This window comes from Anser anser, assembly GCF_964211835.1.
Source record: "Anser anser genome assembly, chromosome: 12".
Lineage (NCBI taxonomy): Eukaryota > Metazoa > Chordata > Aves > Anseriformes > Anatidae > Anser > Anser anser.
In genome coordinates, this window is record NC_139733.1 from 10,393,328 (window position 1) to 10,412,034 (window position 18,707).

The 18,707-nt window shown below is 49.9% G+C and overlaps 1 protein-coding gene across 1 annotated transcript; it reads right to left on the minus strand.

The window, feature by feature from the left end:
• Positions 1 to 5,552: 5,552 nt before the first annotated feature.
• CISH (cytokine inducible SH2 containing protein) lies at positions 5,553 to 17,374 on the minus strand. The gene is made up of 3 exons (XM_083795772.1): positions 13,936 to 17,374; positions 9,185 to 9,411; positions 5,553 to 8,684 (listed from the first exon to the last, which is right to left on the minus strand). The coding sequence occupies exons 1-3, from the start codon at positions 13,980 to 13,982 to the stop codon at positions 8,182 to 8,184; spliced, it is 777 nt and encodes a 258-aa protein (XP_083651898.1). The 5' UTR covers positions 13,983 to 17,374; the 3' UTR covers positions 5,553 to 8,181.
• Positions 17,375 to 18,707: the final 1,333 nt, after the last annotated feature.

Here is an 18,707-nt window from a genome sequence, read left to right on the forward strand (position 1 = left end):
ATGAGCCAGACAGAGGCCCCATATTGGCCCCATATGCGGTCTGCTCAGCCCCAAGCTGACCCAGCAGTTCTGCGGGGCTACGTGGCACAAGTTTTTCCCAAAATGTTGCCCAGCACCTCTCAGCCAAGATGGTTTCATAGCACAGGGTTGGGGCGAAAGGAATTAAAGAAGGGTGAATTCCAAAGTGTCTTAGAAGAATTTAAGTAGTATTCCAAAACCAAAGGCTTAGAAGTGGAGGAGGCATTTTCAAAACGTTGCAGAGATTTTCAACAAAGTTCCCTGGAAATAATGTTAAGTAATGTTTTAGGCTTTTTCAGAATGACATTTTAATCTTAAAGTGCCTTTTATGACTACTTAACCATTTCAGACAAGTGCAAACACATAGCATGTGCACTGTATAACATGTTTCTTCATATTTACAGGCTTGGAGGTAGTGTTTTGAACTCTGCCTCTGGAGTGTTTGGCAATGACTGCTATGACATTTGCATGATGAGAGGAGTTGTTGCCAAGTTGGGTAACTCTGACAAGTATAAACACAGCTCTGCCTTCTGTAAACTAGATTTCAAACCATATTGCTGTTCTGAGGAAGAGAAAGTCCTGACATTAAAGCATATGCAGTCTTTCTGATCAGCTATTAAATCTTTTCTTTGCTGGCTCACGATGAGTGCGCCTGTAAAGAGCAAACAGCAAGAAATGATGGGGTGGGGTGGGGTGGGGTTGCGTGGGGTGGCATGGCATGGCATGGGCACGGGCACCCCTGGAGCTTAGCACTGTGTCTTGATGTCTCTTTGTCACAAACATAACCCAGAGCTGTTGTTTTTAGGAGCTGTCATCACTGAAAGCTCGGTGTTAGCCCCTGTGAAATAAATTTCCTGAGATCAGTCAGGATTTGCCTGTTTTTCCATGGACCGATGGTTACATCCCAAACTGGCATTGCAAATGTACCGAGCGGTGTAGTTGTAGTTGGAGGTGAATTCAGGAGAAGCCGCAATTTATTTGTATAATGAGCTTGCTTTCTGCTTTCAATGAAGAAATGCCCAGGCTGGGATTTATACTGGTGGGGCGGTGTGTGAAGGAAGGCTTTTCTTGTATGACAAGCTGCACTTCAGCGTTTTAGTTTTCTGTACAATACTTTCTTCTAATGCCAAATTCATGTCAGAATTACACCAAGGATAAAATCCTTGCTTGTAAAGCCTGGAATATTAAATGGATCAAATTCAGCCCTGAGGTAAATGAACTCCCATCACACTCAATGGGAAGTGAACCTGGATTTAGCCCGTTTTGTTTTGCAGGTTTCACAGGCAGGGCTGTGTCAGTACGAGCAGTGCTGCTCTAACAGCTGCAATCAGGAAAGCTGCAGTACCTTCCAGATCAAGGCAATCACATGATGGAGTTACGCAGGCTGCCAGGCTGGAGTCCAAGAAACTCAAGTCCTGGCTGAGCTCCGCCACCGATTTTTGGTTGACCAGCTCATCTTTGTCCTTCCATCTGGCATATTTATATCAGAAGTTTTTCAGAAATACCAAGTCTCTGATTATATGTTCGGACATTCTAATGCTGCAGTAGTCAGTATTATTTGAAGTTTTCATTGTTACTGTAGTTGCATGGGGTACAATAAAGCAAATCCCTTTCCTCTATAGGTAAAAGTGCTCTCTTAAATAACCATTTTTACAACTGCCATCATATTCATGTTTGCAACTCAAATTTGAGCTGCTGCAACGTGCAGTTATACCACAGTTAGGAAGTAATGTCACTTCAGGAAAAAAACTTGCCAGTAAGGGCTGAGAAAGAGGAGCAAAAAGGGTGAGAGTAGTTCCTGATCCCAAAAGGAAAACCCTTTTCTGCAAACCTAGAAAGGTCTGTCGGACTGGAAGCAATTCTGACTGCATCCTTTACTCTGCTGGGGCAGGCTGCTTTCTCTGGTAGCTGGTCTTTTCTGTGCTTAAACTGCTGAGATGGTGATTGCATAGGGATGCAAGGACCAGCTCCATGTGGAGCTGACCTGGAGCCCAGCAGCCCTTCTCCAGCTGTGACCAACACTGTGTGATTAAAAGGAAATTGTGAGGACTAGGCCACCAGTAGTTTGCAGTAAAATTTCCTTTTTCGTCAAGTCTCATCTTCATCTTTAATGAATGTTAGCTGAAGTTCTGAGGTTTTGTTGTATTCCTTTCTCTTGCCTAATCAGAAAGCCCTCCAAATTATTACATGAACTGTTAAGTTATTATGCAAAATCCAAACCATGGTTTCCTTATAGGAACCTTCTTCATAGTTTCCTTTTGAAGTTTATTGCCCAGGCTAATGGTGAAACTGTTAGAATGATTTTTCTTCCGTCAGGTGTATATTTTGCCTGCCAATAACCTCCTCCAAACAATATAATATTTTTTCAAAGAAATAAACAAAAACCTAATTCTTGCTAAAATTCAGAACAGCATGTTTGTATGCACTCATCAATCTACGTGATGCCACTAGTGAAAGCCTCTAAGCTAATTTTATTCCTTGGCCCAGTTTGTCATTTTTCTTCAAGCTTGTTTTTTGATGTATAGCAGAGGTGACGATGGATGTCTGATTGATGTTGCAGCATTACGCCTGCTCCCAAAGGCCACTCTCCTTATTTGCTGGCACAGCGCATAGCACAAGCCACGCGATCGCTGTGCTTCACAGCAAGCTAAGTGGGAGATCGAAATGGGGTTCACATGAAACAGTATTAGCCTCCATGCATTCCTGCTCCCTCACACTCTGGCACACGTGCTTATTAAAGTATATATATATATAGGCAGGACTGGGTGTGGGCAGAAAATTGACATGTCTCAAAGGAAACGAGTCTGAGTCTCAATGCATTATCAATGCAGTTAATGACTGCACAGCCCTCTCCTTGTTGTCATGCCGTTAGGCAAGGCTGGTAGGACCGGGTTCTCCAGTACTCCCTCTTAGAAATTCAATACTAGGTTGCTGCAAACACAAAATGCCAAAAGGATGAATATTTCTGCCCAAGGACAGGGCAGATCTCTTGAAGTAATGTCTCCTTTTGACCTTTGGCTAGTTTATTTCATATGGAGCTGCCTAGTCTTGTGATTTTTTTCTTTCATTTTCATATGGATGATGGGAGGGGTTCACTGAAAATGAGACGTCTGTGTTGTGAAGATACTGCTAGGACTGAGTGAGCTGGAAGATGTTGCCTGGCATCCAGAGTTGCTCCGGCTCACCTTTACCAGCGAGTGCTGTACCCCGTGCTGCAGACCCTCAGATGCTGATGGCCGTAGGGGTGGGGATGAGGACAGTGCATTTCCACAAGGATTGCAAGCGTTTCAGCAGCTGTTTGGGAGAGACAGAAGAGGACAGTGACTAAGTGGCTTTTGACGGATTTGAACATGAGAAAATGATTGGTGAGAGCGGAAGAGCCGTACATACATTGTCCAGTTAATTTTGATTCTAATTCTTGTAATTTCGTAGATAACAGACGAGACTGACAATGGAATTTGGACTGGAAGTGCCTTGTATTAGTTTGACTGGTTTAAAGCACCTGACCATGTCTGTCGTAAGAGAACGAATTACACTGCTGATTCACTTCGGTTTTCTGCTGGTTCACCTGGCCCGTATAAAGGGAAGTCGTGCTCTTGAGAGGATCTCAGGAGGGGAACGGGATTTCAGTACATTTGAGAGGCTAGGAACATGTGCATGTGAGCGGGTTATTTTTCCCTTGCATGTGTTGCTGATTCAGAAAGCTGATTATTTAAGACAGAAAACGTTACCATATGTGCCTGACGAACTGCAGGGTTTTGCTGCTCTGGCAGCGAGCCATGGTAGCATGGTTTCAGTCATGGACTGGGATTTCTATTCCCTGCCCTATCAGTCTGCTTTTCAGGCTCTCAGTGAGGGCTCCACATCCCCGTGCCTATCTGTAGTCAGAAACTGCAAAACAAGAGAGAATTCAACCAAACTGTCCTGCAGGGGCTGAGCACACCATGCAGGCGCTGCTGGGAGAGGTGTCGCGGCCGTACTTCAGTGACTATAAAGGTCAGTCTGCATTTCCACGAATGTCCCTATTTCCAGAGGTGTGCAACTCGACAGTAAAAATCAGTTCAGTCTGCACGGAGGTTTGGCACAGGAGTTCTCAGAAAATGAACCTGTTTGCTTTAACAAAATGTGCTGAAGATGCAGGAGTGGGAGTTGTTAAGATAACAGCCGATGCAGTAAAACCATATGTGATTGCTGTTCTGTATGGGCTTGACTCATGCCCATCATTTCTTCCTTGAACCTGTGGAAAGGGAGCAGCAGGGGTTCATAGATGTAGCTAGGGTTTCATATATGTAGTTTAGCCCAGCTAAGAAACTAATAAATTACTTAATAATGTATCAGCAATGCTGCATCTTTCTTTTCAGTGGTTTCTGGGGTTTTCCAAGTTCCCTTTAAAAGGGGGGTGCAGCTTTTCGTTCCTTTTGTTTTCGTTTTTCCACTTCATTTTTTTTCTCCCCCCTCTACCTCACTTTCCACATTTCCCGTAAAAGCAAGAGGGACATGATTGGTTTTGTTTAATGACTTAAACCCAAGCAGGATATTCCGTTTGCCAGCATTTCCTGGTCGGTATGCAATGATGAGGGTCTGGAAACAATGGTTGCTGATGAGGCCAGCCCCACAACCAGCCCGGGAGGGACAGCACGTGCATCGGGAATACGTTAAAGCAATAGCTTGAACTTTGAAACCGGTGCATTCAGAAAGGGAGAATGATGGAGAGGGGCTAAGTGCGATTTTCTTTTTTTTCCTGAGCACGTTTTATTGTTTGCACTGGCTGAGAGCACGCCGTGCCTTGCCCCTGGCAGGCGGGGGGGTTGTGGCATGGGCATCTCTCCTGGGCAAGGAGTGCGGAGGGGCAAGTGTGGGGCACGGGCTGGCAGCGGGGTTCCCTCAGCACACATCCTCCGTCTGGCAGTGCCAGGCAGGTGGGGTGGCCTCTGTGCCCCTGGGCCACCGCAGGGCAGATCCAGCTCCCCAGTCCCTGCCCACAGGGAGAGACCGAGGCCCAGCGTGGCCAAAACATGGCCAAACTTTTGCCCAGAACGTGGGCAAAAAGCTGATGCCATGAGTCTCCCATCCAAAGCATGGTCTGCGCTTGCTGAACTCCTCTTTCAACACGACCATGAGCAGAATTTTTCTTTGGGGCCAACGTCAAGCCTGCTGTAAACAAATTGCCAAACTTCCAGTTACGTTCCATCTCCTTTCCCCTAGATTGTAATGGTTTTCTATGGCACACAGAAGCAATACAAAAAGCGTTCCTGTGTTTTTGTACATCTTTAAAAAATGTTCCTTCGTCCCTTGGTAACTTGGGACTCGGGGTCCGCCACTGCTCGTCTGTGTGCAGTAGAAACGAGGCCCACACTGCTGTTGATTTTGGTGTTAACTCTCCCAGTATCTGAAGGGCTTTTCTTTCTTATGAGGGTTTTTGTGTTTTGTTTGGAAAAAAATGGTCAAGATTTTGCCCAGTCTTCTTGGGGAGGATTTTTGTGACTAGCAAGTGAATTCATCCATCAGGATTTTACCAAAGACTTTTACATCGATTGGCTTTAAAATATATTTAAAATGTTTATTTAAAATCCAAGTCAAATGATTTTTTAACAAACTGTCTCAAGATAGAAGAAACTGACTTTTTGGAGTAACTGTATTGTTTATTCTTTGTATTGCAGTAGCACCTAGAGAACCCTATTGTGCTAGATGCGGTACAAACATACAACAGAGGTGGTCCCTGCCCAGATGAGCTTACAGCCTTCAGCTTAGCCCCTGCACTGTCCTGCTGGTGGATTAACCAGGCATTCATTCTCTTCACGTGCTTCTGCCATCCTGGCCGGACTCTCCTGGGGCAACAAGGTCAAACCTGCAAGCTTGATTTCCTCATTACCCCCAGCAGAGGAAAGATCAAGTAAGAGGGAAGTTTGATAGAGCTGAACTACTTGCCCTTTCCTGCTGTACAATTCTCAAACTGAGTTGTAACATGCTGCAGGTACCAAGGCTGTGGCCAAGCCATGCGGGCTTCCTGAGATCACTGCTGCTCCTTGAAGAGCGGTGGTTTCCTTGTTCCCAGTGTCCTCAGGCAGATAGAGGTGTTTGGATAAAAGGAAGCCTTTTCAGTGGTTTATGTTATATATTATTTTAAAAAAATGTTTTGTTTTGCCTTTTAAGTTCTCGTTCAGTGCGTTCTCATGGTTGCTGCCATATGGGGCAAGGGGGAAGGATACAATAAAAAGCAAACCTGACATCACACGCTGTCAATCATCGAAGTATCAAAAACAAAGCTTGCAAGAGCACAAACTTGTATAAATGGGAGGAAAGGGGGTGGAAAAAGGACACTGACTAAGCACATCAGGCCATCTTGTTCCTTTGGACAGCTTTGACTTAGGGTGGAAGGAACTCCACCCACCGTTTGAGCTTGTCCCCTGGGTCACTGTCCCATCGTTCCTCACCTCCTCTCTCAGTCCTCAGGTACAGCTGGGATTTGTCTCCTCTGAGTTACAGAGCCTTAGAGAGAGAGTCCCATGGAGGGATGAACGAGGAATCCTTCAATCAGTTCATGCCTCACAAAGGCATGGGGTCTTGGGAGCAAAATAAACCAAAGGATAATTTCTCTAGTCTTGTCTGTTCCCTCTTTACTCTCACTCAGTGACATGGACTGGCTCCTGCAGGCTGGGGAGGTAATAGGATCATGCAAATGAAGGAGAAGGGGCAACCTCTCTGTGCTTGTTTTGGAGCAGGTCCCATCTGCTCTTTGTCCCTCCTATCCATAAAAGAGCAAGGGAGAGCCATTGTGCTTCATTTGCAGGGGTGTGAAAAGGATGGGGTATGAGAATTAAACCCAGAGCAAAAAAAAAAAAATCTGTTTAAAGATAACAAACATGCAAGTCTGAGAAAGGGAGAAGAGAGGTCTGGACCTTGGCAGAGAGAGAAGTTAAACTGTGGTTTCCAGTGTGTGCTAGAACATCGCTCTGATTGAAGCCACATGGCTTGTGAATAATGCTGGCAGAAGCAGAGCAACTGGCAGTCTGGCATTGTGTTCGCAGAGAGGAAGGACAGCTCTTTCTGCTGAGGTGCGTGTAACTTGTTCTCCTCCCGGAAATAAATAAATAAATATCCTGAAGCTGTGTGTCACCGGTGCAGCTCAGCAGAGCTGTCTCTGAACCCCTGGTCAAAGAGACACTGTTCTTGCCCCATGTCTCACGAGGCAAGGGCAGTATCAGGGACATGAGCCAAATGCAGAGTGCTCTGAAACCAAATCCTTCTGCCTGCAAATAAAAAGTTGGCTTTCTGATTACTTGTTTCTAAATGTTTTGTCACAAACTTCCTTTTGAGATGGAGAGGATGGAAAAATGGAATGAATGCTCCCTGGCCCAAGCTCAGCACCCAGAATCTCTGCTTCGAGTCCTCAGGGAGGAAAGGCTTCCTCCAAGAAGCCTCCCCTCCCCGAACTATGACCCAGCATGCATCTTTGGGAGGTACACAAGCTGCTACTGATGTGCTTTGAGGTTACGATACCCAGCCCCCTGTAGCTAAGAAAGAAAGAAAATATTTTTTACAATGTAGAGGTGGGTCTAGATGCAATCATCTGAATCCCGCATAGCCAACAAGTCTGCGGGAGCTTGGATGTGGACTCCGGTGACCTGTTACAAGGCAGGCTCAAACATGTACTGTTTGGATGTAAATCCAAATCCAAATTCCCACAGATTTTTGGCTGCCAGTTGTCTGGGAACCTTCAATCTATCTCTAATTCCACAAAAGAAAAAGAAACAAAACAAAAGAAAAAAAACAATAAAGTAAAAGGTGCTTTTAAAATACCATGAGGAGAGAAACTGCCATGGAAATAAATAGCGAAAATAACAAGGTTAACATCTCTGGGGTCACAGCAACTCTGAAATTCAAGTAGTGTGCACATGCCTACAGCACTTTCTCACAGCCGCTGTCTGCGCGGCCTGAGGTTCAGAGCTTGGATTGTGTCCCATTGTTCACTGAAACAACCAACTCCTCCCTGGTGCTGGAATGGATGTAGAGAGAAGGGGAGAGGAAAGATGGATGCAGTCTCTGCTGATCATCAGCTCTTTGCCATGCCCACTCGATGCCGCGCGGTAGTGGGACAAGGACACGTCAGAGTTCTCTCATTTCTGTTCCTGTCTGTCGTGCCTGAGACGCAGTGGCCATGCTTCAGAGCTGGAAAGGGTATTGCTTCAAATAGTCCCCCATCCGCCTGGGCAGAGGGAGCTGGTCCACTGCGGCCGTGGACTTGTTAATCCGTAGCCGGCACAGGTGCTGCAGGCTGGGGATGGTGTCTTTGCGGCCCAGCGGCCGGATGAGTTTCAAGTGTACTGCTGCTGCTGCCATCTCTTTCTGCATGGGAGGTAGAGGAGACGGAGGCGGGTAGGGAGCCTCGGTCTTGCTTTCCGTTGTGCAGGACATGACGTAATGCTGGATGAGACTGACCACGTCTGGGAAGGCCAGGATACGAGGTTTGGACAAGTAGTTTGAGTCCAGCCGGAACTTGCTGTCAGTGTACTCGATGCGCACGTTGGTGGGACCTCGGTTTGTCTTGACAGAGAGTGTGAACAGGTAGCTGGGGTGGGTGCTGTCCCGCACCAGGAAGGTGCCCTCCGGCATCTTTTGGAGATGCTGCTTGGCCTCACTGGCTGTGATGGATCCCCAGTACCAACCTGGAAAAGCATCCCACAAAGAACTTGTTAGGGAAAGAACGTATCGAAGGACGGGCGGTGCATTTAGGAAAGCCTTGAAGCCTACTAAGTTCAGGGCCTGGAAAGTAACCAGGTGCAGACTTCATAAGACCATCAGGAAAGATGGCAGTGTCGAGTGCCAAGGGTTTCCCACCCGCGCTGGGGCTTAGGTGGGGGGTGAGTGCTTTTGCAGCTACGGGAGTTTACAGAGAAAGAGGGGCTTCTCCATTCTTTCTCCGGATCCAGTTAAAAAAGACAAAGATTTTGCTTAAGCTAGTAATAAATTACCTCATGAGACAAGTGCTGAGTGTGCAGAGAATGAAAATACTCTTGCTGCACCCACAACTGGCAGCTGTGCCCGTGACAAGACCCAGCTCCTATCTGAGTGGGACCAGGAGATCCCTCTTGGAGCTCCGACCGCGGAGCTGGCTCCCTGCTCCCTGCTCCCCTCTATCCCCACGGCTTTGTGAGCTGGCCCTTACCAGATTCTCGCAGATAGGAGAAGGTTTTCGCAATGCAGAGAAGGTCTTCTTCAGGGTCTCGTGCCTGAGGTGGGCTGTTGTCTGGAACCGGTGCTGCAAAGGCAGGCGCAGACTCCTCCTGGAAGGCCGTAACTGGGAGAGGCTGCATGATCTGCTCCGGCAGATCCACCGCAATGCCCCTGAGTGACAGTCGCCTGATCTTCTCCTCCGCCAGCAAAGGATGAGGTCTGAAACGAAGGGCATACTGTGCTATTTTTCCTTGCCTTGAAAGAGGTTGCGATGACTGCTCAGAGCGTGCTACGTTGTGTGACAGCGGGTTATGTTCTACAAACAGACCTTCAGCACCATTAGGAGTCAAACTGAGACTGGCAAGGGGGAGAATGACACAGCTGAAGAAGAGCCCTAAGAAAGGAGAGATGCTGGCTTCTTTCACCGTGGAAAAGGTGGCCTATCTTGCAATTTAGGTTGATTTGAAATCTGATGGTTTAGATGTTGCCTTTTAGCATGTAGTTTCAGAGGCAATGAGGTTCATAGCAGCATTCCAGCTCCGCTTACATCATTATGAAGTTGGAGCATTTCTTTTTCTGTCACTGGGTTTATTAGTCATTTACTGTACTATAATTAGAAGCAGAAGTGGGAACAGCCTGGGTTTTGTCCTACCCGCTTTCTACTGAAGGTTGACCCGATCTTAAATGTGCCTTTTAGAACTAAGGGTGAGCTGATCTGGTAGCAGAATAACGGGAATACTTGTCCTCACCAAGCCTCTGCACTCACAGACCTGGCATTCAAGGGCACAAAGGAGATCTCAGCACGACCGTGATCCCTGCAGGATTACAGCAGCAGGAGGTTCTGCCACAGCCGGGCTGCTACGAGCAGCACTCGCCAAGCGTTAGCGTAGCTAACAGCAGGCAGTGGCTTTGTGCCCCTGGAGCCCTGGTGGGTGCCGGGCGCTCCTCTGCAGCAAGGCAGAGCTCCGGGGGCAGGGGTGGGTGCCCCAGAGGTCTCCGTGCCCAGGCAAGCTCCCGAGCAAAAGCATGAGACTCTGTCTTCTCCTTTCAGCTCTTTGCCTTCTTGTGCCCTGTTCTGCTGCATGTCCTGTGTTACATCCCCCATGCTCTCACTTGCTTAAGGCATTCTTTCAGACACTCAGAACAAAAGATGGATGAGTTTCCAGGGAAATGCAACACAGTCCTCAGCGTGAGGCTGCCCCAGCACCACAGGAACCAGTGGGGGCTACAGAGGCGGCAGCCACCTCCACCCACATGGCTGCAGAGGAGGGAAGGAGATTCCAAAGTTGTAAGCTTTTCCCTTCCCCTCTTCTCCTCCTCTGTGCTTTATATAAACAGATACACTTTAGGTACCTACGCAGAAGTGCTGTAAACTGATCTTCACCTGATCATAGCTGCACCGCACCCCCTCAAACTGCCAAGTCCCAGAGATGGGACTGGGAACCAGAAGGGGTTTGGGAGAAAAGTAGGCTGGATAGAGCCTGAAAACGATTTCATGATGATTTGAGAGTGAGAGCCAGTCAGCTCCGTGAGCCTGTGTTTCTAATAAAACCATGTAGGTTTGGAGTAAGGCTTCTGTAAACCAGTGGTAAAAATGAATCTACAAGGAGCGACACTCTTGCCCATGTAATACCTGGCAAAACCCCACTACTCTGCTGGTACTTATAAAAGAACATTCTTCCTTTTTGCCATGTGTCAAACCACGTTCCAGAAGCAGGGTATCTACTGCTTCTGCATGGCATTTAATCCTCATGTATTAATTTCTATTTATGGGTAGGAAGCCAAATGTGATTGCTGTCCCTTATCTTCACCAGGCACCCTTGGCCACCAGGACCACGTTTTCAGTCGCTTTGGCAGCAGGGTGGATCTGAATACACACTTGTACCTGGCACCAGCTGCTGGGAAACCTGAGCTCTCTGTTAAGTCTCACCTGAGCTGCGTTTGTGGGTGACGAGGGTTGCATTTTTAAAGACACTTAGGTGTCTCCCTCTTAATGTGATGGTCTTCACAAATGTTACCTGCGCTCCTGGGGAAAGGAGATTCCCAGTTCTCCGTTTCCCTGCTTGGAGCAGGGAGGGAGATTCTCACCGAGCCCACGGTGAGAGCCGGCGCGGTGCCGCGCGGTGGGCACGCTGGGCTGCCGGCAGGGAAGCATCTCGCAGGCGTGCTCTTGCGCCGCCCGTTCACAGAGCTGCCCACGACTGTGCCAGGCGTTGGGCAGAGCCCGTCCCGCAGCCCTCACTGCCCGCTCTCTCCCCCAAACCTGCGTACCGCAGGCCAGATTCCAAAGCTCTCTTCACTTAGTTTCGCCTGGAAAGTTTTTCTGGCCTACCCACTGGGAAACGATTTCCCACACAAAGAAAGCTTTTCTTGTTCCAGGCATGGAACTGCTCTTTTTTTTTGTCTTTCTATATACCTACTTTGGAGAGGCGATTAGGAGTTGGCTAGGTGACTGGGACGGAACAGGAGAGGTAGCAAGGCTACGTGGGGAAATACACCCCAGTTTCATTGCAGAAAGCCGTTAATTCCAGTCTGTGTCCAAAAGACACATCGGCTGCGTGAATTTTCCAGTAGGTTTCTTTTCCAGAGCCACTGGTCATCCCTCTGAAGTAGGACCCATGTGTGTGAGGAGACGAGGCTTCCCTATGCTCTCTGCTACCTGAAGCTGAAGGAGCCCCAGCCCCGGGCAATCCCAGAGGAGATTTTTCCACCGCAGCCAGGGAAGGACCATGCTAATGCTCCTATTTTCCTTCCACGCGCCTGCCTTCTGCCCCTGTCCCCCCCTACAAAAGGAATCACAAAGGAGCTTGGTGGAACGCAGGAGGTATAAAACATTCACCCAGACCAGGAGGTGTGGGTGTCTTAAGTGACTCAAAGTAGTCTGAAGAAAAAAGAGCCGCTGCTGTGAGCTAGCAGAGCAGCTCCAAGCACAGGAAAGGGAGGGCAGAGGGATCAGGGAGTAATGGCTGACTACGGCGTTTATGGAGAGGGGTACAGTCGGAATGAAAGCACATTTGCAAAAGGGACAAGAAGAGTTTGCTGGCATAAGGACGTGTTGAAAAAGGTATGCTGACATGAAAAAATCAGCCCTTTACTAGGGACAGAGTAAGTATTTGAACATAAATAGCACTCGTAAGAAAGAAAGTAGAGGAGAGACACATGCAAGATCAGTGTGAATTGTTAGTACAACAGCTGCGATGAGGAGGAAAACAAACGTAAAAGATTTGGCAGGTCTGGCTGGTAGGCTGTGTGGAGTCTCGAGAGAAAGAGCAAATGAACTTCCAGTGCTTTGGCAATTAGTGTTTCAAAAAGCCTTGGAAAGCCAAGAAAGTTCAAGAGAATAGATACGTCTGATACCATTTAGTGTTAGCTTTGCAATTACTTTGCTGATAAGTCCTGTGTAGCACAGTACAAATAGTACAAGAAAAAGTGAGGAGAGCTGCTCTGCTTTCTGTGAGCCACGTCCCAAAACTCCCATGGGAGCTTGGTCTGACTAGGAGGGAGAGTATGGAGTCTGGAATATGTGAAATCCTGTAGGGCAGTGAAAACGGAGCAATAAATGGTCACAAAGAAGATATTAAGAGACAGCCATCTACACATCTGGCTACGTAACATGCTCTTGGTAGGAGATGGGAAGCAGTAGCTCCAGCACATTAACCCTGGAGGGAAGCTTCAGATAAGGGTTTCACAAAGCATAAGCTGAAAAATGAATTTCCATTGCCGTGGCTGTAGGAACTGCAGCAGCACACTGAAAATGAGAGCAAAAATGAGCAAAGGAAAACCCACTCGAGTAGTAGGAAAGTATTGGTAAGCATGAGCTCTGTTGGTCTACGGAACAGATTTGGGGGGAAAGTGGCAGAAAAGTCCCCGTGCTTTAGTCATTTAGAGCGGACAAGGCAAATGCGGTGCCTCTGAGGAAAATCCGCTGCGGGCAGGAGCGGTGGGCAGCCCTGGCATTTCGGCTCAGACCGAGGCAAACGCCGGCACTTCCCAAGCACACAGCGTGCGTGAAAGCGCAGGGTGACTCCTGCAGCCCAGGTATTCACGCGGGCTGGTGACCGTGAGCCGAGTGGATCGTACAGACACTGAAGGGCCGACACACTGCTACCGGAGCCCGGTACCGGAGAAGGGGCTTTGCTGCTTCCTATTTTACTGAACAAACATTTCTGTGATGTAACTGTATGTGCCTCCTCTGGCTTTCATTTTGCCAGTGTGCTGCGTGTGGGGAAGTCTGTATGTATGCACATACATTTAACACCACACAGAAAAGCAATAGAAAAAGGAAACCGTGTGTTCAGCAGAAATATTTACTTAGAAGCAGACGTGGAGGTCTGAACTCCGGGGCCGGCTCTCCCCGGGAGCGGCTCGTTTCCACAGGGCGTCAGAGAACCCCTACGGTCTGGGTCTGCATCCCCGCGGGTGCTGCACACGCCGCACCAGACAGCACACGGGGTTTTACTGATTTTGACTCCCCAAAAGACTGTGAATACCGAGTAACTTCTCAGCAACAGAAAGCACAGAAATCAGGAATACTTCGTGGCCGCATGATTTTGGCCACGGAACCTACAAGGCAGACAGACAGGACCCACACAGAACTTAGTGCTCGGCCAGCCTAAGTCGTTCCCATCCCATCGTAATGTCACACACAGCAACTCACACTAGCTGAAAAACCACCCCGGGGAACCTACGAATCCTACAAGGATCCCACCACAGCTTTTAAAAGAAGGCTGCAAGGCATCTTACCCCTGAACACAGAGGATCATGTCACTCCTGGACCAAGGGAAAAGCATTAAGTCTTCAGGAAGGTGGCAAACGCTTTCTCCTCTTCCTTCTCGTCCTCCTTGGCTCCTTTTGCTTTGCTTCCCAGACGGACCAAGCTCGTTCCAGCCTCGGCTCCGGGCTTCCCAGGAGGAGGCAGCCGGCGCGTCCCGGCCCTGCTTCAGCCCCGCGGTGGGTTGGCGGGGGACTCGGCGGGGCGCTGGGAAGGAGCGCGTTGTCGTGCCGCTTTCCAGAAACCGGCAACGGCAAAGTTTTAAAAATAACCAGAGAAAAGGGAGACTACGTCTGGCTGGAGAGGACCTGATCTTCCTTCAAAGCAGTCTTTTAGGAAAAAAAAAATAATAATATTCAGAGCGCTCTGAAGTAATAATAAATAGGTATGAATAAATAGCCTCTCCCCGAACGCATGGGAGAGGAGAGCCGGGAGAGCAGCAGCCTGCTTTTTCACGGACTCCAGAAGTAATGAAGCTCTGAGAAAAAAAAAAAAAGAAAAAAAAAACCTACTAAGTAATCTTTTGTTTGCCCCTTTTAATCTGTTCCAGGAAGTGAGGGATTCCTGGAATCGCATTGTATTCACATCACTCTTCCGATATCAGCCACGCGAAAAAAAAAAAAAGGGGGGGGGGGGAAAAAAAACAAAAACCAAACCACCAGCCCACCCCGGCAGGTATAAATAGCCGCGTCCGGAGCGGGCGCGCTGCTGGCAGCGCCGGGGCCGCGGCTGGGGGGCGCGGAGCGGAGCGGGGAGAGAGGAGCGGGGCCGGGCTGAGCCGAGCCGATCTGGGCCGAGCCGTGCCGGGCTGGGCCGGGCCGTGTTGGGCCGGGCCGGGCCGGGCGCGTGTTCGCGGAAACGCCTTTGATCCATTTCCAAGAACTTTCCAGGAACGCGGGGCCGCCGCGCCGGGCGCTGCCAATGGGCGCCGCCGCCGCCGCCGCCCCCGCCCGCCGCATGCGCGGGGCCGCGGCAGCGCCTGGGCGGCTTCGGGCACCGGCGGCCTCGGGCGGGCCGGGCCTCGCCGCCGCCGCCGCCTCCTCCCCGTCCTCCCGCCGGGGGCTCCCGCGGCAGGGGGCGGCCTGGGGCGCTCCGGGCCCCCCGCGGGGCCGGGTTTGGGCCCGGCGAAACCCGCGAGAAAATCGGCAACCGCGGAAAGGCAGCCGGGAGACAGCCGCCCCCCGGGCCGTGCAGAGCTCGCAGAGGCTGGCCGGGCAAAATGGGGTGGAAATAGCGCATTGGGGGTTATTGAAGGTGTTGGTTTTACACACAAACCCGGTCCTTGCTTCCCTGCCACGACTGGCCAGGTCTTCGCCTGCTGGTGGTGCGAAGGGACGTGCCGGGGGTAGCAGCCGTGGTGCCGCTGGGCCCCAGCTGCGCGGGGCTGCGGGGAGAGGGGCCTTGTCCTGGGTGGGCATCGGCCCCTGGCAGCCTTTCACTCCTGCCCTTCGTCCGTGATGGGCACTGTGGCAGCAGGGAGCTGCTCGCGGAGGGGTGAGGGCACCCGGAGGGGTGAGGGCACCCAGAGGGGTGCCGACAGGCAGGTACCCCTCGGCCAATTCGCTTCTGCTCCCGCCGCAGGCTGCAGCTCACCCTGCACCGGGGCACGTGTAAAGCCACGGGGGAGCGAGGGGACGGCGGGCCGGAGGCCGTCCTCGCCTGTCTGCGCACGGCGGTCAGCGGGTGAGGGCTGCCAGGGGACGCGTGCCTGCACGTGCTGCCTCACACCCAACTGCGGCCTGCGACAAGCCTCGTGCTGGGAGCATGGCACAGCCTCGCGTGGCGGCCCCGGCGCTGCTCCGTGGAAGCAACACGGGCGTTCGCCCAGCAAAGGTGCTCAGACGTGTGGCTGCCCTGGCCGTTGCCTTCTGCTTGTTTTGAGCCTGTGGGCCCTGAAGCTGTGCTGCTCTTTTGATGAGTTCCACAGGGCCCTGAAGGATGACCATTAAAAAAAAAAAGCAGCTAATGTGTATGAGAATTAATGAAAGGAGCTTTCATCTTAACTGGAAACATTTTAGGGGCTTACCTCAAAAAATGGTTCTAGCTAATGCCTGGGCTGTTTTACCTACAAAATCAATATTACTGACCACCTAGAAGTTAGTACTCAGCAGCACTTCAGCACTCTGCCTCTTTTCAGCGCTCTGCGTGAGAACTTTGCCTCTCAGCGCTGTTCTACGTGTCGTGGGAATGCCTGAGGTGGGAGGCAGGACAGTGTGCAGGCCTTGCCGGTGCCCTGGGCTTCTGCAGCTGGCTACCTGTGCATAGGGAATAGAAATCGTTGCCATTCCAACAAATGAGTTGCTTACGCCCAGTTTATCCTGATGTAAGTGGCTCCCAAGGTTTCAGATCTGAGGAGTGAGGACATGGCAAAAGCAGTTACAAGCAATATTGTCGGGTGTTAGAACTTGGTTATCAAATGTTTCAAGGAAAGCTCACAGCAAAGTCACGGAGGCAAAAAAAGTCCAGAAATGGTGAACCACAGTTAGTCCCCTCGGAACGTTCCCAGCACAACAGCACCATCTACTGATCAACCCTGCTGCAGAAGACAGGCGGCCAGAGTCCCCTCTTCGCTGCGGTCAGTGCCGCTCCATCAGGTGTTGGACATTTCCATAACCTTGCAGAATTGGTGTAAATGAAAATTACACCCAAAATCATAATTCTAGAGCGAGGTCTGTGTGTCTGGGGACTAGATTTACCTCTCATTATAAACTTGTACATGAGAGACGGAAAGAAATTTGCCCCTCTGTCCGTAAGGCCATCTCTGTCCCTTGCTTACCTGCATTGTAAGGTAAACAGCACGTGAGCGAGTAAATAGCAATAATAAACCCCATTATAAATTCCCCATTTAAATGGACCATCTCACAATCTGAGTAGGGCCCACCAATTTTTCTTTAATCAGCAGCACACAAGAGGGTGATGAGCTTGCTATCGTGCTTTGGATTTCCCAAGCCAGTGTGGAGCAATGAGGTGCTCCAGGTGGTGGGCGAGCCGTGCCGTGGGTATGGGACGTGCAGACACAGAATGTGCAGGACAGCAGCGGACCGCATTCTGGGTTACAAGGAAATGCCTTGGTGCTACCGTAAGCAGCTCACCACATTTGTTGTCCCTAGGCTTGCTGGCATGCAGTGACCTAGAAAAGATTTGCAGTATGGCATTTGTTAGGAACTTCTCTGCTTGTATCAAATGCTGTGGCTCTGCAAAAAAAAATTGCATTCCTGAGTGATCTGGGTGGCCACCCCAGGGCTGTCAGACAATGCCGTTATACCCCTTAGTTGAGGACCCCCTTCAGTGAAAGAGATATTCATTGCTTATGCTCCACTGCAGCAGAAAATGAAGTCTTCTGTAGACAGATTTGAAGATTTATGATGTTTTAGATTTATGATACTTCTAGGAAAAAAGAGAAAAAAGAAAAAAAATATTTTCTTCTTTTTTTAAATCTCTCTGCAGAAATAGAATTGTCCAACTGGCATCTCTATCTCCCTCCGTAGATAAGCTGTGTCTGAGTGCTGCTGCTGCTCTAGAGATCCCCAGACAGCAACCCTTAGTGGAGGAGCAGGGATGGAGCCTCCCAAAACCTTCTCACCGACCAAGACAAGTTATCTGTAAGAAAGTGTGTGATTCCAGGATTATAAAATAAACTGTCCTACCCTCTTCTATATTTCTCTAGAAATATCCCTCTGCTGAGGGATATGTGTGCTGACAGGGAGGAAGTTCCTTGAGGAACTAAGGCAGGTATTAGGACACATCCTGCAGATTGTGTGAGACTGGTGGTCTTCACAGAATCATAGAATGGCTTGGGTTGGGAGGGACCTCAAAGATTGTTCCAGCCCCCCTGCCAAAGGCAGGGATGCCACCCACTAGATCAAGTTGATCAAGGTCTCGTCCAACCTGGCCTTGAACACCTCCAGGGATGGGGCATCCACAACCTGTCTGGGCAGCCTGTGCCAGTGCCTCACCACCCTCTTGAGTGAAGAATTTCCTCCTAACCTCTAACCTAAATCTCCCCTCTTTCAGTTTAAAACCATTCCCCCTTGTCCTATCGTTATCTACATGAGTAAAGAGTCTCTCTCCATCCTTTTTATAAGAACCCTTTAAGTACTGAAAGGTTGCAGTGAGATCACCCCGGAGCCTTCTCTTCTGCAGGCTGAACATCCCCAGCTCTCTCAGCCTTTCTTCATAGGAGAGCTGATCCAGCCTTCTGAGCATCTTCGTGGCCCTCCTCTGGACCCACTCTAACAGGTCCATATCCTTCTTGCCTTCTTGTGCTGGGGGCTCCAGACCTGGATGCAGCACTCCAGGTGGGGCCTCATGAGGGCAGAGCAGAGGGGGACAATCACCTCCCTCCCCTGCTGGCCACTCCTTTTGACACAGCCCAGGACACGGTTGACCTTCTGGGCTGCAAGCGCGCACTGCTGGCTCATGTCGAGCTTCTCATCCACCAGAGCCCCCAAGTCCTTCTCTGCAGGGCTGTTCTCAATGAGCTCTTCTCCCAGTCTGTCCTCCTGTCTGGGATTGCCCTGGCCCAGGTTCAGCACCTTACACTTGGACTTGTTGAACCTCAGTAGGTTCACGCGGGCCGAATTCTCAAGCTTGTCCAGATCCCTTTGGATGGCATCCCTTCCTTCTGGTGTATCAGCCACACCACTCAGCTTAGTGTCATCTGCAACCTTGCTGAGGGTGCACTCAATCCCACTGTCCATGCTGTTGATAAGGGTATTAAACAGTACCAGTCCCAGGACAGACC